Consider the following 26,593-nt stretch of genomic DNA (forward strand, 5'->3'; position numbering starts at 1 on the left):
GCTCTTGGCCACAGGTAAATGAGAGAAGAGAGTGGAGAGACAAATAATTCAATAGGGTGGGGGTAGGTACCTAAAGACACTGAATGATTATAATAGTGATAGACGTTTAAGACCAATTTAGAGAAAAGTGAAGAGCTAAAAGTGTAAATTAAACATATCTAAACTTGCAAATGTATTTGTGCAAATACATCATTGAATAGATAACTAAATAAAAAAAAATTAAAAAAAAGGTAGATGTGTTTTCAGGGAAATCTAGGCTTTGTTTCTAAAACTGTGCAAATCTGCTAATATTTCAATATTACATTTTCATCAGTGTCTTTGCCTTGAAGGCACATTAAGATTCCCCTTCTTTGAAAGCGACTAGAAGTCTTATGTAAATGATGTATTCCTTTTTTGCAGGCACACACACACATACGCGTGCGCATGCTCACACACACACACACACACACACACACACACACACACACACACACACACATCTGTAGGTTCTACCTGAAAGGTTAGGGAGAGTTGAATGAATACTAAATGGATTTATGTGGCTTAGTGTGGCGGCAGCATGCAGATGATAGCAAAAGGGGTTGATGGAGGAGGAATAATGAATGCAAAAAACAATGAGAAACAGTAATGACAGACCTTGTATGCGTATGTGTGTGTGTTCTTTGGTTAAAGGTGGTGAGGTCGGGTTATTCACGAGGTAAATTGCATTTTCATTTACAACACATGGCACATTTCAACTCATTTTGCTGGCACATTGTCCAGAGCAGCTTCAAGTGGGAGCAACAAACTGACAGTATTTTTAAAACCTAGTAAACAACAGGAAAGCTACAGTGCTGAAAATCAGAGAGAAGACCTTTTTTTTTTTTTTATTATTTTGTGACTGTGTGGGAGGTGATGTTGTAAAAAGAAGGGTGTACAGTAACAGTAACACTTTAGTGAATATAGTGAAGAGAGCAAAGAGAAAGGTTTAGCCTGAGGAGATATGTGTCAACTCTGCAAGGAATGATGAGGAAGCCCTCTGCAATCCTGTAGGAAAATTATTTTACCACTGCAGAGCCAAGAGGAAGAAAAGTCCTGACTGCATGGATCAAATCAAATCACAACATAGAAGAAAGTGCTAAGCATTGTGAATCTCCCTTTCAAGGTGTGCACAACCAGCACGGGATATTTGAAATGGATGCAAGCCACTTCTGGGTGTGAGTGGATTAAAAAGAGGTGAGGACCGTTTCTGGAAAAGGTTTGGGAAGGTAGACTATCAGGTTGTCTCGAGAGGAGGATTAGGGAGCCACAGAGAGCCAAGACAATGAAATTAGGTGAGGCCTAATGGACAATCCTTGTGACTGAAAGAGGAAGCCTTTTCAGAGCTGATATTTTGACTTATCACTGTAGAAAAAGCACAGGTTTAATTGATAACATATGTTACGACTGCTTCCTCTTCAGTTGTTCTAGGTCTAGGGCTCTGCTAATGTACATGCTGACATACTGAGACACTTGAATAGAATGGTATCATTATTCATGTAATAAGTAACACCCTCTTTGACAACTTAAAATGTCTGCTGTGACAAAGGCATATTGTTGGGACCTTGATCCTGTGTGTGTGAGATTACGTTCTACCCAATTGATGAACTTTGCATTGTCTTTGGGTGACAGTTGCACTACTATCATTAACTTAATGTAACGTGCATTTTGTGTTTGGAAACGAAGGAAAAGACTCACCTGGGGACTGAGGTTTGGGAGGAACCACTGCCAGCCTCTTTGGGGAGGATGGGAGAGAACGGGTGACCTCTAAACTCCGCTGAAACTCCTTCCTGCCAACTGTCAGTCAACAAGGATACAACCAATCGGTGGTCATTGTTTGGCTTACTTTAATCAGAATAGCACACTGTGACATTCAGGCCAATATAATAGATGACTAATTAAATGCAGCAGTAACATGTTAAAAAGCCCCCTGACATTTCTTTAACTTTATGGCTTTCTGTCAAACTTCCTCACACATACACACACAAGCATCAATCTAACCATCCTTCCCTATTGACATTTCACTCTCTCCCTTTTTCCTCTTTTCCATTTATTTTCAGATTTTTCCCCTCTCCTAACTTTTTTCAATCTTTCTGTTACCCTCCTGCTTTCATCTCCAGCTACCTCCCCCCTGCTGCGTGGTATAACTATGCCCCACGGGACTCTGGGTCAAAGCGAAGCAGAGTGTATGAGGGGAGATGTGCCCATCATCTCCCTGCTCTCTGTGACATTGCACACTATGCAGCCAAGACAGACAACAATCAGTAAACTCTGTCACAGAGTCTGCGAGGTGTGTAGGAGTGAAGAAAGTAGCTGGATTTGAAACAGTGAATGTGAGGTACTTTAACCAGGAGCTCAGAATCGTTAAAGGTGGGGAGAAAAGAAACTGTAGGGAAACAAACAGATGATAGTGAATAAGGAAGTAGGTCTCAGGAGGTTAGCAAGAAATCTGTTGTAAAGCAGAGAGGAGAGAGGCCTCAAAAAGATACTAATTAGACCTGTAATGGGAGAGAAGCCTCTGATCCTGAACAAATCCCCCCAAAACCCTAGAGAGATACTTCAGGCCTGCAGAGACTGTGTGTGTGTGTGTGTGTGTGTGTGTGTGTGTGTGTGTGTATTATGCAAACATGGCTCTCAGAGTGACTCATTACTGCCAAGTGAACACCAGACTCACACACACACACACACACACACACACATTGTTACTAAAACCCAGTAAGACTGTCTAGAACTTGTATTTAAAGTTGGAATGTAAAGTCTTCTTTACACGCTCCCAAATACTCCTAGTAGGAGTTAGGTGAGAACATCAATATACATTTTTTCTGTGTGTGTGTGTAGCTGTGATGTGTTTAGCCTAGCTGTTAAAACAAAGACAAAGCATGGGGAAGCAGTATAGCCTCTATCAGAAGTAATACGTTAATTAACATGCCTTCCTGCAACTCTAAAACTATTTTGCTCACAATTACTGGACTACAGTAGAAAATTGTGAACAAACAATATTTTGATATAATGCAGATTCAAAGTAGCCTTGAAAGTAGTCAAAACAGTGAAACAGCTGGTTGAGTGCTGGATAATGTAAGAATACAAAGAGGCTACAGCAACGCAAACGGAGGTTGTATCCAGTAGTGCTTTGAGCTAAATGTTAACATCGACATGAAGATCAGCATGCTAACATGCCCACAGTGACAATGCTAACATGATGATGTTAAGCAGGTATGATATTTAAAATGTTTTGCCATCTTAGTTCAGGCTGTTTACATTGTAAGCATGTTTACATTTGCTAATTAGTCCCAAACACAGCAGGCTACAGCTGAGGCTGATAAGAATGCTATGTATGAAATTTGATGGCAATTCATCGTGACCTGTGAACCTGTCGGAATGCCATGAGACACACCTCCTAGAGGTCAACATATCTGGGGTCAAAATTAAACTTAACGCCTTTCTGATTTCTCAGTTTGTACCTCCCTGACTCCTTGACTCCTTGACTCCGAGATCAATTTCCAGGTCACAGGTGGATGATTGAGGATCGAGGAGGCACAAAATAGGGAAATGAGAAAAGCCCTTAGATGAACAAGGGCTTGTCAATAATCAAGGGGTCAGATGTGCAACTGTCTAGGATAGCACTGCTGCAGTTTCCATTGCCAGCTTTCCTCTGTGCAGTTTTGTATTTGTATTTGTATTTTGCTGTGATAGCATGCCTACTAAAGTGTGTTGAGTATTTAAGCCCCTGAAAAACTTTTAGCAGTCTCTAGCAGGAGTTTACCATTAAAAAATGAATCTGTTTCATCAGGGCTGTGTGTGTGTGTGTGGTGTGATCAGATTTGATTGACTAGTGCCGATATCACAAGCAAACACATTTTGATTCAAATGTTGCTAAACTCTGACTAGTAGAAGCAAATATGTAAACACGTTTTTCCAGCTCAAGGAGCTTCACACTCTGCACAGAAATAATTTAAAAAGTACTGTCTGTGCATGACGTACAGTTTGACAAGAGCTCCTCAGGTATTTCTTCATTAATAATTTACAACACATTTAAAATCAGCTCTGGCCCACAGAAACACAGGGTGAGAGATATTTTCTCACAGCGACTACACTGTCTGCATTCCTAGCACACAGACCTGGCTGGGAAAAAAAATACTACATTTATGTCTACATTGTTTTGCTGTGTAAAATGCATTTTGCCCCAGTAAGTTTTTGTGTTTGGTTTTGAGATAAGCTGTTCACACTACAGCAAAGATGTCAGAGTTCTGTGTCTTTTATTCACTCAACCACTGTAAAAGTTTAAAGACATGCGTGTCTTTAAAGTGTGAGTGAGAGAAGTGTGATACTACAAGAATTCTGGTGTTAATTTCCATGTGTGAAAAATACAACTGTGTGTGAAAAGCATCGCTACCGGTGCTTTTCTTCACTTCTGAACAGACCGCATCAGCACCGTCAACCAGGACAGGTGTGACCTAACAAGTTCATTTATTAGCAGTGAACATGTTAAATGTGTGGTGTTTGTGCTTTGTGGTATTTCACCATAGTTTTAAGAGCTAAAAGGCTATTTTAAGCTCTTTGGACTTGGTATTTTAACGTTTTCTAGGACATGAGAAAATGCTGTCATCATGAACAAGAGTACACTGGAAAAAATGGATGAAAGGAACACTTGAAAGGCAATTCCACCCTTGGATATCTCTAACACAGCTCAAAACATTCTGTGAGTGATCTTGTAAGTGAAGTGAAGTGTGGTGAAGTGTGAAGCGGCTTCCAGTATTTCCCAAAATGACTTTCAACAGCCCCTGAAAGCAGGAGCTTGTACTTAGGTAGGTGCTACATTATATGGAGGCAGAGAAAATCCGATGAAAAGATACATTGTTACAGTGAGAACACTGTATGCCCCTTCTACCATGGGTTTCTCGCTATACAAATATTTAACATTTGTGCAGAGTACTTAACAGTGTCGCTCTTTGATTCCCGTATATAAAACCTGTTACTACTGACATTTTAGAATGCTAAATATTCCTCTGCTTCTGAACCCCAGTGCATACACAATAATAAACATCATGTATGTTACACTGGTAATTACATTGTTCACCACATATGTGACTTATAGAACACAATCTGTTCATTCACAGTTTCTGGTTGATTAGAATCTTTCAGTTTGTTGGTTTTGACTGAATATAGTAGTTGAAGAAAATATCATAGTATTTTCTATCTTTTTTTGGAAAAGCATTAATATGACATTCAGTATTTAATTATTAATTATTATTAATTAATTACTGCAAACTCTTATATAATATTTTTAATTCTCAGTGTTTTTATAAAACACGTAATTTCTGTAATGGAACCAAAAATCAATCTCTGCTCTCCTACAAAAACTTTGACTGACCCCCAGGGGAGCTTCTTGGCTGGGCAGGCAGGTATCGCCGGGGCAGGGCTGGGGTAGAGGGCGGCTGGAGGCTGTTGCTGCGACATGGTACCCCTCTTTGGGGATCTGTTGACAGAGGGCCGGTGGTCACTCGGTGAAGAGGAGGCTCCTCACTCACACTCAGACCTGGAATACACAGAATTACATTTTGTTTATATGTTTATATGCTTTTTAATTTATAGTAGTTATGTTAGGATATATGATCAGAGTTTCCTTTCTGATTTGCTACATCTGAATTGCTCCTTTTCCAATCACATTTTGGTTTTTCTACTTTATGATAGGGCTGTCATGTGTCTGAATTTAGGTTCACTGGAGTGAGAAATGGCTTACGCTGCTGCCCCACTCAATCATTTTTTGTTAACCTGGAGCGGCGCACTTATCCCGTTAACACACACACAAACACACACACACACACACACTCACACACACAAACACACATACACACACACACAGCAGTCCGATACACATGTTTACACAGCGACACTTCAAAGCTTGTGCACATGCACAAACAAGAAAATATTCACACATTAGCACAATGGTTATTGCTAATCCTGGCCTATAGTACAGCTATAATCTATAAAATTACTAGAGGATAGTTTACATACTTGCAATCAAACTGTCTTACACACTGCATATATCCTGCTCATCTCCCCATTCCTAATTAATAATCACAGAACAAACTGTGTGCACTGCTTCACCTTCTTCATGTGACAAGCAGGGATAAACAATTTAATGTAAAGCTACTTGTAATGCAAGAAGCCCAGCACAACTCGCATCCTCAGAGATCAGTACATTTTAAAAAATGTGATGGCAAAAAACAAAACAAACAAACAACAATAACAACAACAAAATACAGCGATGTGAAAATATAGATATCAAGAGTTTCTTTTGGTCTGCACTGTCTTATGTTAGAGCACAGCCCCTCTCTAGATTAGAATAGCTCACTGCAGGGAACCTTATCCGTTCAGAGGAGCAACGTTGGCACTGGTGTAGATTATTTTGGTGACCAAAGTGTTCTGCCTCCCTGTGAGTATACAAACAAGTGCAGAAACACAAAACACACACACACACACACACACTGAGCCCCTTATAAACACACTTCAACATTAGCTGCATTATACCAGTGTTGATGTAAATAGTAAGTGGGGAGTTGGTCTGACACTAACTCATTAGGTTGCTTAAAAAGCAGAGTTGCAAACTCTATGCAAACATATACATTTCTTCTGAGAATATATTTTTTATTTTAAGAAAACACATAAACATACCCTAATCAGTTTGACAATTCTTGAAAAAGAAAGAAAAATAATGTAATAATAATGTAGCCAGGCAAGCAATGTTGGCGCACATATTATAAAATCCAACATTTTCTGCTAATTTACTTCCAAAATGACAGACGAGATATAGTAGTGCAACACATAAACATATATGTATGGCTATAAACCCATACCATGGTTTATAGAAACCAGGGAGCAAATTGTGCATACACACCTAGTCCATTCATTTTATTCAGGTGAGCCCTCAAGTTCCTTGTGTTCCTCTATTTATCATCATTTTTTTTGTGGTGTCAAAGAGTCACTATTGTTAACAGTAATGTGTTTTTCCTGTTGTATCTGAAATGTTTTTAGGGTCATAACAGACCTGAGGTTGATAGAGTAGTGTTGTGTTACTAACAATATAATACAGTATGTGTGTAACACAATATATTACTGTATTAACATAGAATATACCAGGGTACATGGAAATTTATCAGTTAGTCCTGACAATACGTTTTTGGCACAATGAAAACTACATTGGGTTATTATTGTCTGTGCTATGTTTTGAAAAGTTCACAAACAATGTTACAGTGGTTGCTTTAGATAGTCCACGATACAAAAATGAACAGAATGGAAATTAAATTTGCTCACATTTGACTGGTAAAAATGGAAAAATACACATAAAAATACAAATGCTCAAAAGTACATACAGTACGAATGCCTTTATGTATAATTTCTCAATGCTGTGTCATGTGCTGCTCCTCACATTATTACATTATTAATTCTTTAATATCCTCAGTAGAGGAAATTTGTTTTCACAGTACTAAGAGCACCTTCAACATGAATAATACACAAACTACCCATTGTACACATATCTACACATATTAGACAGAGTGGCATCATGAACATGTCTGTGAGTTTTACGCCCTTAGAGGCGCAGGGTACTAAACTGTAAGGCATACTTTTTTGTAGAGCAGCAGTCTGTATCTGCAGCCAGAGGGGAGAAGGGTGAAGCATGAATGGAGAGGGTGGCTGGGATTTTGTATTATGGTAGGCAGTGTAAGTGAGGGCTGGCAGGCTGGCAGAGGGAAGACCGATAATTATGAAGGAAGTGTTAGTGATTTCACCATGTACTAGTGATGCTCAGTTCCCAAAGCCTCATTTGTCATCCAAGAGCTCCTCCAGGAGTTGATTAGTGAGGCTGTTACCATATTTCCTCCTCATTAACCAGTCTAGGGCATGGGCCGTGTATCCAGGCCAGATTTGATCTTGGACAGAGCACTGCAGTGCTGTTACAATTACAGCTGTCAACGTCCTCTATGTGAGGACGTCCACAAGTTAGGGTCTTTAAAAACTACATTTGTAAATAACAGATAAAATTATTTTGTTTTAAATGAAAGAAAATCGTCTGCATTAACCTTAAATGCCTCGACTAGTGCTCCATTTTCTGGTTTGGCACAGATCAATGAACTACTTGATATGAACCGAGTTGTGCTTATTAATCATAGGTCGAGCATGTACGAGCAAATTCCCAGAGCACAGAACAGAGAGAGGATGAGTAAATGATGTCGTCGGGTAGAGATACAATATTGAGGAATGCTGTGAATGATTAAAAGCAGGGTGGAATTCAGGGGCTTGGAGAAAGAGAGAAAAAGGGATATATTTCAGTAACGGTAAAAGCAAGCTGATTTGCATCACTGATTGGCAAAGTGGCAGCCGATGATGGATAGCAGAGCGTGAGGAGGATAGGAAGAAGGAAGGAAGAGACTGGCTGTGCGGGATCAAGATGAAGCAAACAAAAGGATGTAAAAAGAGCGACGAAGAGGAATAAAAGGATGGTGCTGTGGTGGAGCCAGTGGGCAAGCTTATGATGATGGATGAAAATTTAGAAGATATTAAAAAGGGGCCGTGAGCAAATACAAACGGCTGAGAACAAAAGACAGCAGGTTTTTCCAGCACAGTGGGAGGCAATTTTATTGGAGCAGCTTGCACCTCATAGCAAAACTAATGCAGTAGAATAATGCTGACTCTTAAATCTCAGTCCTATACACTGAACACAAGGAGGATATTGAAGCATACCCTGCATATTCTCAGAGTGGTGAGAATGCATATATTGAAAATGGCAATGGAGCAATATGTCACTTGCATGAGTGCCAGTTTTAATTTCATTGTAAAAATTCAGACCTCGGAGGTGTTTCATTTCACTGCTGCATGAACGGTTCTGTGCTTGTCTGCTAAATCAGCACATTCATATTCTGCAAAAGAAACTCTCCTGCTGTCCTGAAGGAATTGATCGTGGTGTAGTCCATCCAGGTTGATTACAGAGCAAGTAGCATACATCCAGGTGCACAGCTTGCAGTGCTGACATGCCAAAGAAATAGCTCTTATTCTTCAAAAATGTGTTGCCCCATGGAAATACGTCAATACTTTAAATTGTTTTGTATGCTTAAAAAAACCCCAGCAGCAACTGTTATGAATGGAATCATTGGGATATTTAGGAGACAGCTGGGTGGTGGGTTTGATGTAGAGAGATGAGGAAGTTATATAGTTCCTAATTTATTGATGTTTTGTAGGCATTTTAATAAAGCAGCAATTCCACAATGTAAAACAATACAAGTCCTGCATTCAAAATTGCACTTAAGTAACAGTACAAGAGTATTATCATTTAAAAGCGGTTGAAGTACACAGAAAAAAGCATTACACAGATTGCCCTCTTTAAGAGTGATAACATTGTATATCACATTATTTAATTATTATTTAATATTGTAGCTTGTCAAGGTGGAGGTACCGTTACTTTATGATTATATACCGGGTAGTTTTGCTGATAGAAATGCATCATATTTTAAAAGCTAATCAAATATTTTGCTGGTAAAATCATAATTGACAAAGTAACAAGTAATTAAATCAGTCAATACTGCATTTGTGTATGTTTTGTGTAAGTTTGGTTGATTTTGAAGTCTAAACGTAATTGTGCCGGTTTAATTGGACAGAGATTGCACAGATGTCAGCTTCATTCGGCACAGTTCAATACAGAAGACTGAAGAAGTGTGTAAGTAAGCTTCAAGATTGTATTCATCAAAGCCTATAATCTGCTGTGCTTACTAACCGTTGCTTCCTGTGCACACACTATACTGTCTGCATTATGTTTAATGCTGTCACAAGAAAAATGTGGAAATCTGTCTAAACCTAAGCAACATGAAGCATTAGGTCTCAAGCTGAAAACAAACAATAGAAACAAGCTGCTTCATCCACGCTGATTTCATCAAATTTAGACTTGATATTGGAGGTCCAGTTACAGTAGCCACCCTTAAGCACTTCAGTGCATCATGTAAGGGTAGCTGTAGCAAGTAGACTTGGCAGGTGACTGTGCCATTCAATATCAGAAACTGTGACCTTTAGTGACTTGATCAATTCGATCCGTGTCAGAACATATGCCAAAAAGCAGGACACGTTCAAGTTTTGCAAAAATATAATGCTATACACTGAGCATGACATTTTGAACTTTACTTACATGCAAACTATTGCAAGTGTTTGTTAGGATAACATGATGTGTGTGACAGGTAAATTAAATTCATGGTTTTGGAGTTAACTGTGGAGTGTGTACGTGTGTTTCAACCGATCAACTCCTCCTGGCAAAGAAAAAAAATCATCTGCTGCGATGTGTGTGAAAGTCAAGGTCAAAGTTGCATACATAAAGCACAAAGTAATGGCCCTGCAGAGACAAGACCTGGGCTGCAGACTGAGAGATAGATTAGATGATAACACTGGAGCTGACAGTAGCATCCACAGGCCTCCTGTCCTCTGTCAGGACCCAGATGTCAGGAGATTAAAGGTTCAGACAGAAGGACATGTGAAATATTTCTCCTCTTATGGTCAACAAGAGAGCTACATTCTGCAGAGACCGGTCAAATGGCATCGTAAATACATGACATTTTAATAAATCACTAACTTTTCCCCACTGAGGTGTTATTTTAGGACTCATAGTATAATCTCAAAAGCATGCCTGGAGATAAAGATCGCTGGCTGAAGATCCAAGAGTGCTGCATAGAATCTACTCAGCACAAAGTATCCCTAACAAGGAAAGGCTTAGGAGAAGAACAAAAGTTATGAAAGGATTAAGCTGGATCAGGAAAGAATGAGAAACGTACAATTAGTTTAAGTTCTGGGATTGAAAGAGAGCGCAGCGGAGGGGTTTATGGATAACGGTGACCATCTTTCAACTGTCTGTCACAACTCATGTACTCACTACCGTGAAAACAACAGTGAGAAGTTATTTGCTTGTTTTGAAGGAGACATCAGAGAATTAAAATGAAGCAAAGTCGAATCTGAAATGATTACTGTGAGAGATAAAAATACAAGGTAAATGTTCACAGTATCAATACATTTGTTTTGCACTTTAGTAGGGAAAACCACAGCTAGAGTGAAAAGCCTGCACATGCTGTTAAACATCTGAATTTGATTTATTGGCAATGTAGACTGAAATGAGGTTTGCTCAGCAGGAGAATGAGGATGAGGATGCTGTAGTGTAAATTATTTGAGAAACATTAGGCTCTCTTTTCAGCATAAAGTAGAATCACAGATTATGATATAAAATATTTGTTTAGAGACAGTGTTTGACTTTTTTTTATAATTCACTTTTACTTATTCTATGAGTTATTCTACACCCAATATTTGTGTCAGTCTGGACAATCAGTTAAGCTCATAAACAGTCATTGTCATGGAGCTAGATAAAAATGCACTGGGAGTTTATCAGTTAATGGACAGGCCAATTGAGCCCATCCTCATTGTCACAGCTCTGCTGCTTCAGTAAGTCTCTGCCATGTTAGTTTTTCTCTCCTCAGCCACTGAATGGCAGCCATATCTAATTGGCCCATCTAATTTGCTGCTCCACTAGTGTGTGTTTGTGTGTGTGTGTGTGTGTGTGTATAGAAACGTTGTGGAATATCTGTGTGCGCACATGCACCATAGAAACCATCTGTTCACAGTGAGCTAGCATGAGTCACAGACCAGATCTGAGCCATGGCATCTGGGGTATGGTATCCACTCACCTCCCTGCGCCAATCCCTCTTTGCTTCTCTCTTTTTTCTTCCACAATTTGCCTTCCTCCCTCCCCTCTTCTCATTTTGACTCACTGAATTTGCTTTTATTGCTGCACCTCTCCTCAGATGTCAGCTCCGTTTTCCCTTTCATTCATTTGATTCCCACCATTATTTCATTATCACCTACAGAGAGGACGGATAGAGGTGATAATACAAAGTTTGCTTTGGCAATTGAGTTTCCATCATGGCGACAGTGTGGCTCAAAGGTCCAGGCTTCACCAGCCTCCTCCTGCTGGATTCTCCTCTCAGCTATGTAATGGAGTCTGTCAATCACAGTGGAATTTACATCGTATCTTACATGCATGGATGCTGTCTCTCTAAAGCACATACACATACACACATGCCTGAAACACCTTAGGGGACGTCAGCGACTGGGCTAAAGGGAGGATTGGGTTAATGGCTAATCAATGTCATATAGATAAACCAATAGGCCCCCAGATCCTAGACAAACACACATACTTGCATGCATGCTTATATGCAAACAGGCAATTAGAATCAATCAAGGCCGTACCAGTTTAGCTCAATGTCACCTTGGTTTACCTTCGTGTGAGGGTGTGTGAGTAATCGTATGTTTCCATTTTCTCTGTATCTGTGATTTGTTCCACTCTAAATGATGTACAACATTTCTCGAAGGCTAGTTGTTTTAACTTCACAATAAAAACCTCCAGCAATATTAGAGGGTACACCCAATATACAAAGTGTGTCCTTCCTTAGCTCTAGTGAAGATAGTTTTAGTTTTAGATAGTCTTTATCAGTTTTTTCTCTGCATCCCAATACAGTGCCACTGAATGTAATTTTGCTTGTGGTGTTCACAGCATTGAAAATCAACAGAACAAGCTGTCAACAGATTTTATTTGAACTACTTTCTCTACTAGAGAAAGAAAGCATTGACAACATCTTCAGTGGATTTTCCAGAGTAACCAAGACATTGTTTCTGAGAAGAGATTATGCTGTAGATTTTTTTTACGTAATTTCCCAAAGCTGTGAGCACCACAAACAAAATTCCATTCAATGGTGTTATTGGGGCGCAGCCAGAAATCTCAGAGATTGAAAGGAAACCACGGCTAAGAGCGTGGCTTACAAGGAGTGAATGAAAAAAATATGTTTTCAGTGTTTCATTTGGGTGACCCAACCCTTTAACATTGTGATTATGAACTAATACCTGTGCATTTGCATATTCTCCTTAAGCCAAGTTTTCTTTTTTGTTTCTCCAGTCTCTTCTCCAGATACACACAATTGCACATGCACACATGTACACACATCTGCACATTACACATTCATCAGAGCAGGTTGTAGAGCTACGACAGTGGGGAGTTTAGACTCTAACCCACTTTACTGGCGCGCAGCAATCCTTTCCTCCCCATTGCTCTATTCCTTAATGATTTCTCCTAGCCGTATCACCCAGAGTCCTAATAGAGTCTGCTTTGGTTTTCTGATCAATGGGGAAAACGAGCAACTGAGCCTGGTCTTTCTTCTCTCCGTTACAGAAGGAGGTAGTGGGCCGCAATGGCCCCCCCAACATTTTTGATGGAAGGATGTGTAAGAACTCATCTGCCAATCTGTCTGTTGGGGGGGGAGTCCAGGGAAAATCAGGTATTGCAAACAATCACCACATGCACACTTTCTGTAATTCCCATGTGCATGCATGCACAAATGTACATAGATTAAACTTTGGAAAATATAAACTGAAGATTGTTTACCAACTCTCATGACTGCTACTTAACTTTTCTGTCCCCATTGGCATTTCACCATCTTGCTGTGAATCACAACATCAGTCTACAAATAAGTTTGCGCAGTCACCCTAATATTTCATATTCTGCCTTGGGCTACATGCAGATTTAAAAATGCAATTATCTTTGGATAAAATTGACAACATCTAAAATTCAAATCAGAGAAGGGCTTAACTGTGAATGAAATGTCACCCTATTTTTTTCAGCTTTTTTGAATTGCCCCTAGGACAACCCCCCACCCTCGCACACACCTTATTTCATGACTAAAAAGTGTCAGTGTCTCAAAGAGGTCAGACAACATTGGTTAAAGCTTGACAAGTACTCACATACTGGTAGAGACAGAGTGGGATCTGCAGTCAAGCCCAGTTTATTCTGGAAGGTTCAAATGCAGTGGAGAGTTCAAATGCCTCACAGCTAAAGGTCACATGCACCACACAGAGTCAAAAGTGGAGGTAAATGTTTCTTCCCTCCTGCCTCTTTCACTGTCTCACTTTCAAACACACACACACACACACACACACACACACACACACTCACAAAAAATGAACATCAAAGGGCCTTAATCTTTTGCCTCTCATGTCTATCATCCGTGACTCCATTTTGGTCTCACCGTGCTTTGAGCAGCAGCAGTTCACCAGCAGGAAGAGGAACATTGTGCTGCAGGCACAACTTTTAAAACTTCTAGTCTTTTGCGTTGTGCTGGAGAGTGTTCCTGTGTTTTGTGAGTATGTGTTGGAGTGAATCTGCACATCAATATTGGCAGCTGCTTAAATAGACAATATACTAACAAGCAAGACATCAGGTCACTGTTATATTGTGTGTATCATAGCGGATACACTTGATACAGTAACGTAAAGTCACATTAGGTCTGATGTACGTTGCTGAGAATGAACTCATTTCATTGATATATTATGTTGATATTTGCAATGTAATTTATTTGGAAAAGTAGATTGGAATGAAGCCATTATCTAGAGGAAAGGGGGATGGGTAAATTCAATACTGTTGATTGTGCTGCACTGGTCTCTAACAACAAACTAAAATAGAAATAGAAAAATCAAAATATATCTATCCATCCATCCATCCATCCATCCATCCATTGTCAACCGCTCATCCTGCGCACAGGGTCACAGGGGGCTGGAGCCAATCCCAGCGAAAGGTGGGGTACACCCTGGACAGGTCGTGTCTGGGGCTTCATGAAACACACATGACATGACAAGCTTCTCAAAAATGAAAACTTCCACATTTATGCCACTCTTTTTTAGAGACCCAAGGGTGTCCTCTTCTCCGTGTTCCACAGTAGCTGTCAGGGTGCATCCCCAACATTACTGCACAGTTTGTATTCATTTTCAACCAATGGGAGACAGAAAAGAAGGACAGAAAAAAGTACAAGTACAAACAGGGAGAATGAGGGAAAGGAGCAATGACATAACAGGGGGTCTGACGTGTGCGAGAGTGGAGGTGCTTACGTCAACTGTAACTGGGAGAGGAAGAACAAGCATTCCCTATGTAGGTCACATTAAAAACACATGCAGCTACCAGAAATCCAGCCAACTAACCAACCAGCCTGCCAAGCAGTATTGAAATCACAACTGTGAGTGCACCTCCTGTTCACTGCAAAAGGAAAAGTTACCATACTGGTGTCTCTGCTAATGCTGACTAAATCTGCTGCACAGAGCCTGTTACTGTTACTGATGAGTGGAATAGCATCATGTGCTCTGTTATGTTTGCATACATTCAAATGAGACAAAAAAGTTAGCTACAAGCTCAGCTGTCAAATGGGGATGTTTTGTGTTTTGTTCGGTATATGAAGTTAATTATCACTTTTACAGTACATTGTAGAAATTCATATTCTTGTCTATCACATCAACATCACTCTATGTTATCACCCAAAACTCTATCTGCATCTTAATAATCATACTAGATTCTCATCCAAATTAAGCAATTAGTAACAATGTCACAATGTTCCAACCGCTAGTCTAAATGATAATGATTTTAATTGACAAATATTATGGCCCCTATTTGGGTGTGTGGCACATGCACAAATTACTGATTGAACACAGTGAAAATGAATTGCAATCATAATACCCAACTATTAACATTAAGACATGTACTGGCAATATCTATTACTTGAAACATCCCTTATATTGTGTCCTCATGTGTCATAGAAAATGTGCTTTGCCAAACTGCAGCTCTACAGTTGTTACTGACCTGGAGCTTGTGTACGAGTTTGAGGGGTGAATAAATTGTATGCAGGGTGGAGCTCAGGAAGAGAAACCAAACTGTAACATAATGAATGTGGGAGGATGCTGTTTATGCAAACTAAATTCATGAGAGGAACACATGGAAGAATGGGGTTAAAGATAGTATGGTGATGATTATCATGTACTTATGATGTAGTGATACAGTGGGTGTTTATGACAGTACCATTAGGGATTAACAAAGAGATAGCGGTGCATTTAAAAAAAAATGTATTAAGTAATTAAAGAGAGATAAAGAGCATATGCTGGAAAAGATGAATGTACAGTAAGAATCAAATCTCACCAATTGCAGCACAGGTGTCAACAGATTTGTAAAGAGTGGACTCACGGTGAGCTGTCCTGCAGGGGTCACTCTGGGTGCTGTCAGCAGAGTGGGCCGAGGAGACAGAGGACACGCTGGAGCTCCGGACGAAGCCAAAGGCTGCCAGGCGGCCTGCAGGGAGACGGCTGGAGCTGAAGCCCGGGGGTCGCAGTCCTGACTGGCTGGCTTTTGGAAGCAGAGACCTAGAGGCCGCAGCCTGGGGCTGGGCTGCTGCTGTCGCCGGAGCAGCAGCGGGAGCAGGAGAATGATGGGTAAAGACCTGGTCATCTGTTAGAAAAGTACAAAATGAAGAATTATGTTATTTCATTTGAAGTAGCATCTGTTAAGTCTACATGTGGTGTCATTAGCTGAACTGATCCAGACAGACACTGTGCAGACAATGGTTAACAAAGCAACTCATCATTCCCTGCATTTCAATTTAAGTGGTAATTAGGTGCATTTATGCTCAGTTTGTTTAAGCTGTAGCATGTGGTGCTGGACAATCAGCAGGGCAAGAACAGGAAGTAAAATTTTGTTTTGTTTGTGTCTGAGTGACTCCTGTAAACTCATTAACCACCACTCACATAACAACAAAATGCAGGGGCTCCAGCATAGCCTTGATGTTTATTTCCCCTGTGAATCATTCATCATCCTGTGTTGACTAAGCGCTCAGTGGGCTCCAGGAAGTTTTTTGTGTTATGACTCAGACTGCTATAGCAAGCAAATATAATAACTATATATACAACAACCTACTAACAGCTGCTTTTGGCTCTGGCCGTGCTTGCAGACTGGGCTGGCGGCCAGCAGTTTTTCTAATGCCAACACTGTTATGGCCTTCGATATGACGCCCACAATTTAGGACATATCATTATGAAATATTTTTCCAATACGTACACTGTGTTTTCCTTGTTTATAGTTCATTACATGATCAGTAATTCCTCATTATTATAGGTATGGCAGTAAATTTAACTGCAGTTATCTCAACTGCATAGAAGCTGTGGGTCTGCCACCATCTATGCACTTTAAACCAGAAAATAAGGCTAAAATGAAAGATGGATTAAAAGAGAGAAGCAAATGAAGAGGAGAGAAAACATCTTCACTGAGGTAAAAGAAATAAAAGACAGGGAATCAAGGACAGAAAGGGAGTATATAAAAGTAATCATAGCTCCATAGTGACAACTATTGTCAATGAACAACGGGAAGAAATCCTCCCTCTTGGTAATTTATGGTTTGTAACAGCAAAAACAGATGAAATGTGCCGGCATGAACAACCAAGGCTGCACACACACAATCACACTATGGGCAGTGGACAAATCCACAGGCCTTGGATAGAAGCCTGCATCTTGGCTACCCCAGCCTGCAATACAAGGTTTAGATCCCGGGCATAAGAAGAGTATTATCCCCTGCTGGCTGCAGAGATAAGGTAGGAAGCCCTCCTTTCCCCTCTATTTAGCACAGCTGGGTGCTCCATGCTACAGGGTAACCACCACATCAATACAAGAGGGGGGAAAAACCTCTGAGAGGGAGAATGTAAGCTCTGTTGGTAGAGATGTAGGGCAGAAAGACGGAGAACATCTCCTTTGTGACTCCCCTCCAGCATCATCAGAGTTCTCACTTATCACCTCTTTTCTCCTTCCTCAATATCTGCCTGTGTGCCACGAGGCTTGTTTATTAGATTGGTGCTCGCTCCTCTTGAGTGAGAAGGCCTGGATCATTATAGATCCTGATAAAATCTTCATGCCCTTCCATTTATTCCCTCTGAAAGACAAGGGAGAGAAGTGAACCTGACAACATCCACATTAGCCTATATCATGGGCCTAGGCACCTGCTAAATGAAAACACATTAACACACAATATTCATAAATAAAAAGGAATGAGAATTGGATTTATTAATCTGATTTTGGCTGTACTCTCTTTCTGTATTTCACTGTATTCTATTCTTTCTGTCCCTCAATATTTTTTGGTCTCATTCACCATTGTTTTTTTTAATCTTACATTACAACTTTCTTATTCCACAACTTTCACTGCAAAATACACCTGATAAAATGATTCTCAAAAAGTACCAAAGTTGGAAAGTGTGAATTTGAAAATGCATCATAAATCATAAAATCCTGGGTGTTTTCCCGAGCAGTTGCAGTTTTCTCCCTTCAGGAGTTACAAAGATTTGAATAAAATCACTTTACTTTGCCTGTAGGCCTGAAACACTACCTTCAGTTTCTCAACGGTCCCTGAGAAACGAAAACATCTCCTCAACATCTATTGGCTTTCACTTAAAGGTAGAGCATCCTTGAACTTAAGATGAATTATGTCAATTGGGCGCAGACAAGTCAATGGGACAGGTAGCTGGGACGAGCACTACAATGACCTACTGATTTTAATTACAGCCCAAGGTGAGCTGCTGACAACCTGCATGGATGTCCTCAACTTAAATTGTATGCTATTAAATGTGATACTTGAGTGCATTGCAATCTCTGCAGAACTACTTCAGCAAATCACAGGGCTTCACTGCTGTGAGGAAGGGAGGATGAGAGTCTCAATATGTAGAAAGTAGCTTCAACACAAATGTTCTGTCCTGGAAGTGGATGATCCTCACTACCTTAACAATAAAGAGTAAATCCTAGAGAGTAATTATGTGAGTAGTTAGACTACTTTGATTGTTGTACAATAGCTTTACAGTATAATTACTATAATATGTGTACGCAAGAAGGAGAGAATTCCCTACACAAAAGTTGTAATTGAAAAGAAGAGGAAAATATTTTTTTAAAAAGTGCTTACTGGCACATTTTTAAAGGTTACAACAACCGTAACAAAAATTTGTAAAAATTCCTTAATTACAAAGCCAATACACAAGGACAGACACTGATACACACAAGATATACACAAGGCTTACCAATGCTACATATGCAGTGTATTTTTTACTGGTGTTTACTGGTGTTTACACATGCAGCGTGTGCAGTGCAGGGAGGAGAGATGAGTTCAGCAGGAAGATACTGACGTTACTTAAGCGTTAATTGCTTTGCACTTCAAAGCATGTCATTCCCAGAGGGCCAAGCAGCACTGAGACACCATACATATGTATTAATAGGGATTACGATAAGGAAGCCTGGCACATCACAACACTATGCTGATCAATTCTGTGTGTGCAGTTTTGGCTTATATGTGTGTTATCTGTGAGTGTACATGTATGCATCTCCGTGTATTTTTGTTTTGCTGTGTGTCTGGGTTATCACACTCATGAAGGCAGTAGATCAAATATGCATGGGAGTGATAAATGGCATAGCCTTCGAGTGGTGTGCAGGATGATGTGCTAATTTCATATTTCAGTATTCCAGTGACAGTCGAGCTGTAATATAAGTCTGACTTCAGCAGTCAGAGGTGGTATCTGAATCATCTGAATTAGAAATTTGCTGTGTGTGGAGAGAATGTGTGAGCAAGCTTTTATTTTATTTATTTAGTTTTGTAGATGGCAGCCTTCTGGAGCAGAAAAACATCCCCTCAGAATATTTCTTGAAGCCCTCCAATCAGATCAGCCAAAATTAATCTCAGAGAATACATTTTAATGAGCTGCCTTCATCTCACGCCAATTTTGTTTGTTTTTTTTGGGTGTGGAGGTGTGTGTGTGTGTGTGTGTGTGTGCATGTGTATGCAGCTCTCTAGTGTGTCAAATTTTGGTACTGTAGCTCAAAAGAGGCCATCTCCATCTGGCATTGGAGTTGTTTTCTTTGAGGATGCTGCTCAAAAACACAACGGAAGGAAATGCATTATTTACATGCGTTACCTTGGCTTTTCTGATTGGTCGCTGGGCTGACAGGTTGAACTGGCTGGCTGAAGATAAGTGTTGATCTCTGACCTTGACCAGGTCCCCTGGCCTTGGCCGAGCACGTAGTCGTCCTGGTGACAGCTCCCAGGCCCAGACGCAGACCTCTACCAGAGCGCAAGAGACTGCTGCTCCCTCCAACCTGAGTGGCCGTCCGGGTCTGCAGCGGGTCCTCAGCAAGACTTCCTTTAAAACTGGCAGATCTTCCCACCTACAGACCAAAACAATCACATTAACTAAAATATACTATTAAGTAATTATCTTATTCTATTTTTGGAGTTCTGAACCATGCATATTTTTACATAGACCGTGTCAGTTCTTTTTGAATAATAGTTTTTTAACATGTACAGTCCCATTCTACAGTGTTCATTTTCCTTTTTCCAGAGAAAATCCAGTGATTCTGTCCTCTAGACCCCCCAAAATTTGTGAAGAACCAATAATGTACCCTGGGAAAGAAAATAAAGTATTTCAAGAAAAGGGTTAAATTTTATGTGAATAGAGATAACACTGGGAGCATTCAACAAATTGTAACTTTGTTACTTTTTTTTAACGCATGCATGTTTTTTCTGTGACTGTAAATACTTCGTTAAGCTTTTACAGATGTGAATGATGTTTGTCATATTAAGGTCATGAGCACCTATTGGGATTTTCTGCTGTTGTTCGCTTACATGCTAATGTGTTTACCAGCAACGTCTGCCTGCCATGACATGTTTAATGTTCTATATTTTGCCTGGGATATCATGAACAGGCTGGGCAGGAAAACATTTGATGTTCTCCATAATCTTAATTATTAAACATTACATTTTACATTGATCATTGTATTTATATAGACTCTTTGTTATTAAACATTATGTATGAACAAAACACATAATTAGAATATGATATGGATGATCGTGTGACTAGATAGCAATATCAAGAACTTGAACTACTACTACAAGAACTACTCCTAACTGTAATGGTTGCAATACTGCAACGTCTTAACAGATCTGGTTTAGGCTGTGAGTAGAAGTAATAAAGAGTCTGACGAAATGTGGATCATTGCAAATCTGACATTATTAGCTCTAAAAGAAAATATAACAGACCTGCAGAGAAACTGAGATCCAGAAATCTTAACTGTTTAACATCACCAGTGTAAATGTTGTCTCTCAATGACATAGATGTATACAATGTACATGCAGTGACATACAAAGTGTTGTCCCTGTGGGCTTTGTACTTCAAAATGCTATTAACTATTTATTTCCACATGCTGGTATTTGACGGTGAATATGAATGCCAAATTAAGCTATTTAATCAGAATCAATAAGGAATGATTTGAAAGCGATAACGAGCAGCTCTTGTGAGAGTGGGAATAAAATGCAGAGGAGCTGTGATCAATTATACATGTTTCACTGTGGGATAGAGGTTATGGACATCATCTAGCAAAACTGATATGCAGAGTCAACTAATTTAACAGAAAAAGATTTGTTTTTGTGCTTAATCACATATTGTATATCAGAAAGTAATTATCTCCTGCTTATTGATATGAGCCATCCTAATTAAATCCTACTTCTGTAATTTCTTCACTGTGTGTGGATGTGCTGTGATAGAGGATTGTGCTGAATCTCAGCATGATGGAAAGTTCTTTGTTGAATGAAGATGAGCAAAATACCAAACTCCAACAGAAATTACAATACAAGCGTCATTATCCTGAGAAATATTTATGACAAAAAGCTTGAGCTCACATACTTAGTGAAGACTGCACATAATGCTCACCTCTGATGGTGCCCCATAGAAATTGTCTGCTTTGCTGCCCAGTTTTGGGGGTGCCGTGTGGCTGTGTGTGTGTACATGTGGAGTGGCATGTGTGTGTGCAGGGGGGACAGTGTGTGTGTGTCCAGGGGGCCTGATACTCCTGCTCAGCATTCCTGATGGGAAGATGTTTGTCTGCATCTCTTGGTGGTACTTGTCATAAAGCAGATTGGAGGCACTGAGCACTGGCGCTCCTCTGGTTTCTGCTTCAGGCTTGGAGGGGTCTTTGAGAGATGTGGGTGTTTGGCCGTGTGCGTATGCTGATAGCCTGGATGGTAGAGAGGATACCTGATAAGGTCCGTCCGCAGCCTGGGACTTAAACTGAGGATTCTTTCGGACATAGGTAATGATTTTGGGCCGAACTCCTTTAGGTTTAAGTTTAGGTGATAGGGAGCTCTCTTTGGGGCTTGAGTTGTGGTTAGAGCTCTGCTGGTTGTTAAGAGGCGCTTTGGGGATTCCACTTGTGCTTATATTGGTTTTGACTGGTGCTCTTAAGCAACTGTTGCCACAGGCCTGAGCTGATGTTGTTACAGCAGGGTTGCATCCTGACGGGATGTGTCTAACCACTCCAGAGACATTCCTGGAAACGAGGTACATGGAGGGTTGCCTGCGTGGTGATCCTTGGGGTGTCCTGAGAGGGGAGTGGGGAGGGGTAGATGACCTGGAATCCACCCCTGACCTGTTGGGACTGGAGCAATTTCTCCTGTATGTGAGCTGAGTCTGGGGTCTCCTCTCTAAAGTGTAAGGATTGGGAGGACGCCATGCCTTTGTAGTTGGCTGTTTTTCTGCAGGTGGAGCCTCCCTCTGGGCTACCTGGTTGGGCTCTCTGTGCTGTGAGACTCCAGATGTGTTATACAGGGAGGAGAAATTTGATGGTTCACGTAAAGATGTTTTTGTAAACTTCCTGTTTGACCAGTTAATGCGTGAATCTTGCGAGGGGTTGTGGGAAAAAGTTTGCCCTGTCTCAGCTTGATCAGCATTGGGCTCTGCTAAGCTCCTCGCTTTTCCCATCTCTGTCTGACAGAGGGGTCTGACAAGCTGTTGCCGTCGTGGTGGCATCACCCTCTCTTCAAATCCAGCCTTCCTCCTTTGGCCCAGCCCCCCATCAGAGGACACTCCATTTCTAAGATGACTTCCCTCCTCCTGTCTCTGATCCTGGCTGTTGTATTGAGGATGTTTCTCCTGAGGATGCGATGGTGGGGAGTTCTGGTTGGCGTCTACAGGGGCTGTCTTTCTTTTGGTCTGGTCTGAGGTAGTGTTGTTTGTATTGGGGTTGGTCTTGGAGTTGGACAGAGAGATGAGAGGCTGCGCTACTCCACCACTATCCAGAGCACTGGACAGGCTCCCGCTGAGGGAAACGGCTGACAGACTAGAGAAAAAAACATTTGTCTCAGACTTGGACTGCTTCAGACCTCCCTTCCGTCTGTCCCTGTCTGCTGCTCTTCCTGACCTGGTGTCTCTTTTCTCCATTGAACCTGTCACACACGTGTCTAGCTCTTCATTGCTATGACAGGCAATCCTTTTCTGCACCTCTTTGCCCTTTCTGTTCTCCACTTTGTTGCTGTCGTTGTCATTTCTCCTCACTCCAATCGAAGCAGAGCTGGCAGTTGAGCTTGAGGATATGGACATGGAAACCTCATTTCCATCTCTCATACTTCCTCCATCATCTTCCTCCTCATTCTCCTCGCCCTGATCCCTGTTTCCCAAGAATGTATGTATCTCCTGACACTCCAAAAGCTCAAACTCAGGCTCCATGCATTGCTGCTCAGAGCCCCAGATCACTAACTTGTCCGGGGATTCACTCTGAGAGACCAAAGGAGGGATGGAGCTTGAGCTGTACGCTGTGTCCTCCATCAGTCCTCTTCCTTCTTGATCAACAATTGAAGATAATTGATTGGCATTATCATCCCCAGACTGGGGGAACTGGACCTGGGTTTTGTTTCCAATCTTTTCTCCTCTGTCAACATTGACCCTCAGTCCCTGGAAACCGGTCGGGATGCTCATGTCGAACTGATTCTTTTGGCACACTCAAAGACACCTGCAGAGTCCAGAGGCCATCTATTTAGTTACAAATGTTCCTTCCCTCCCTGTCTCTCCTCTTCAGGGTCTGTGTGATGATGGCCCTTCAGTTGATTTTTCCAAGGACGAAATGTCATCTCAAGAAATCTTTTTCGCTTATCTTGCATTTACTGTGAGTTAACAACGTTGTATTTGATGGCTCTTCAGGGAGATGGAGGTCTGTTCAATCTGAAAAGATAAAACAACAAAGGAAACTGTAAAGTGGGGGCAACAAGTATGCCTGAAATGCAGCCACTTTTTTTCTTACAGAAACACTTAAGATGTTCTATATTTAGTCTGACCTAGGTAGCATCACATTTCAGCTACAGTCAGCTGTGCATTGCCCACAGGCTTTTGCTCTTTATTTGTGGGACTCATCTTAACAAATGGTCATTTGAAATGATATGAACAGTACTGGCTGCCCATGGGACAAAAAGGAAATGGAGGCTTAACAGGAAGTGACAGTCTTGGAGCTAGCTTGTTTCTACTTTAAATGCATTCATGTTCATTCATGTTTTCATTTAAGCAGCTGCTGAATCAAAAATATTTTACATTAAATATGTGGACTTGAGCGTAAAATTTGATGTGACCGGTGGCCAAAAACGTTGAAGAATTATTGTAAGCCAGGTTCGGAGACTGATGAAGACTTAACATAGCATGGTTTATAGAGCCCGGCCGAGGAGATATAGTGCCAGCATACAACATGTGAACACGTCAAATACCAACACTAAATCTGAAGGATAACATCTTTTGGTCACTTTTATGTTTCTGTCTTCCCCCTAGTGCCTGTAGGTTTCCCTATTAGGTCATCTTTAGCTGGCCTTAACCTAGAACAACTAATCTATCTGATGTTTAGACTCCAATGCTTCGTCATATTGGAATCTATCACTATCCATGAGTTGTACTCTAATCTGTGGAACCAGTGAGTTCTTGTAAACATTCTTGTAAGACTCAACCTTGTAATCAGAATCAGAAGGAGCTTTATTGCCAAGTAGTGTTTTACACATACGAGGAATTTGCTGTGGTGATAAGGTGCTATACTTTGACAAACATACATTCGACATAAATAAATGTAGAAATATATAAATATGGAATAGAAGAACAACATGGCAGATACAGAATACATTTGCATTATTCTGGGTCTGTGCCGTGCAGAAGTAATGCAGAGAGAGAGAACACTAAGAGAACTAAGAGAACACTGACATATCCTAGCCTGACACCTGAGCTACTGTCTATATCAGTCTATTGTTGTCTCCCTAACAAGGACAGTTACAGAGAAATAACTAGAGCTGGAAGGTCAGATACATTTATGGTGTCAGCTAAATTACTCTAAGCTAGACCTGTCTTACCTTTCCTTGTTACATCTACAAAGCCCTTTATGAAATATTCTCAACAAAAAACACTCAAATAGTAATAATGTTAATGTTATAACCAGCAAGAGTAGTACAACAATTATAATAGGAATGCAATTATCAAATAATGATAGTTCACTGTAGGGCAGAAAGAAAAGAGATAGAAGAAGTGGAGGATAGCTGAGGCAACACACTGTTTATAATAAAGTGAAGGAATCACTCTGGGGATGCCTGATGAAGGAACAAGTGAGGGAAGGGTGCAAAGTGTTTTGTAATGAGCTTTTTTTCTCAAGAGACACTGAAAAATAGAAGGCAGAATGAGAATCAGGGGGAAGTCTGCAATAAAAGTATGTTCCAACCACTTTGCTTTTATAGAATATACAGCACAAGCAAACAGTCTCTAATATGCTGAAATGCAAGCATGTTCCCAACAAGAAAACATGAAAATTATGTGCAGGTGTTGTAATAGGCGAGGAGTGAAAACATCACTTCAGAGGGGATAAATCTGTACTGTAGGTCTGATCGCTACAAGAGGTGTTAACTGCTCTTCTCTCAACATGTGTTCTCTAGCATGCCACATGGTTGATTAAGCCAATGCCACGATTCAAACGCACACAACAACAGCACATCCTGCTTCATTTAATCACAACATTCTGCAGGAAGTAGGAAAAAGTGAGATTAAAATTGTTGGATCGCTCTGAGTAGACACCATTTCAAAGTAGCTGACTGCATGTGGTGCCATGTACAGTCAAGAGATGAGCAGATGGCCGAGAGGGTAAATGTCTGAGAGCTTTTGTCAAACCATGACACTGCAGGGCGGTTGCAGGGCGGTTTAATCAGAGCGACATAAATAGAAAATCATGACAATGGATCAACAAAACCAAGAAGTTAGTGACTCTGACAACATGAAATGACTTGTGTTTTTGCTCTCAGAGGAAAGACTTCTGTGTCTCTCTTTACATATCAACCTCTCCATAATTATGCAAGCGCTCTATGAGGAATTCTCCCTCTGCCTTGAACCAAAAGCATCAAAACCACAGAATATTAATGAACTCAGTTCCATTTGCTCAGCAAATAGTCACAGCCTATTTACGACATCATACTCAACATTTAAACAAAAGTTATATCTCAATCATATTCTATCAAAACTGTCAGGTAAATGTATCCAGTCATCACTCTGTGTAGGCAGTAAATATTGTCTATTTAGACCAAACCATCACACTGAATATTTGAGTAGTTTCCAAAGTTCAAACAGAACTCCAATCCTCTAATTATATGTGCAGCGGGGGAGTCTTTTCTCATTAGCAGGTGCCTTCTCCCTGTGTCCTGTGGCAGCGACATCAGTGAACAGAGTCAACTGCGATGATGGCAGCTCTAAATGCCTGTGGCACATCTGAGGCTGCTCCAATCGGGTGCACGTCTACATTTTTGTCCAAATGCACTGGCAGGGGAAACATTCAAGGATATGATTTGTATTCCTTAAGGTTGTCTTAAAATTAATTTGGATAAATT

At 40.6% G+C, this 26,593-nt stretch overlaps 1 protein-coding gene across 1 annotated transcript in view; it reads right to left on the bottom strand.

The window, feature by feature from the left end:
- Nucleotides 1-23,675, bottom strand: part of mtus2a (microtubule associated tumor suppressor candidate 2a) — a 32,091-nt gene extending 8,416 nt beyond the window's left edge. The window contains exons 1-5 of the mRNA XM_046040808.1: nt 21,625-23,675; nt 19,845-20,086; nt 16,104-16,354; nt 5,387-5,555; nt 1,714-1,812 (exon numbers count right to left, since the gene is read on the bottom strand). Coding sequence (XP_045896764.1) covers nt 1,714-1,812; nt 5,387-5,555; nt 16,104-16,354; nt 19,845-20,086; nt 21,625-23,675 — 2,812 coding nt within the window. The remainder of the gene's footprint in view (nt 1-1,713; nt 1,813-5,386; nt 5,556-16,103; nt 16,355-19,844; nt 20,087-21,624) is intronic.
- Between the last annotated feature and the right edge of the window lie 2,918 nt (nt 23,676-26,593).

Source organism: Micropterus dolomieu, linkage group LG23 (genome assembly GCF_021292245.1).
Source record: "Micropterus dolomieu isolate WLL.071019.BEF.003 ecotype Adirondacks linkage group LG23, ASM2129224v1, whole genome shotgun sequence".
NCBI classification, from domain to species: domain Eukaryota; kingdom Metazoa; phylum Chordata; class Actinopteri; order Centrarchiformes; family Centrarchidae; genus Micropterus; species Micropterus dolomieu.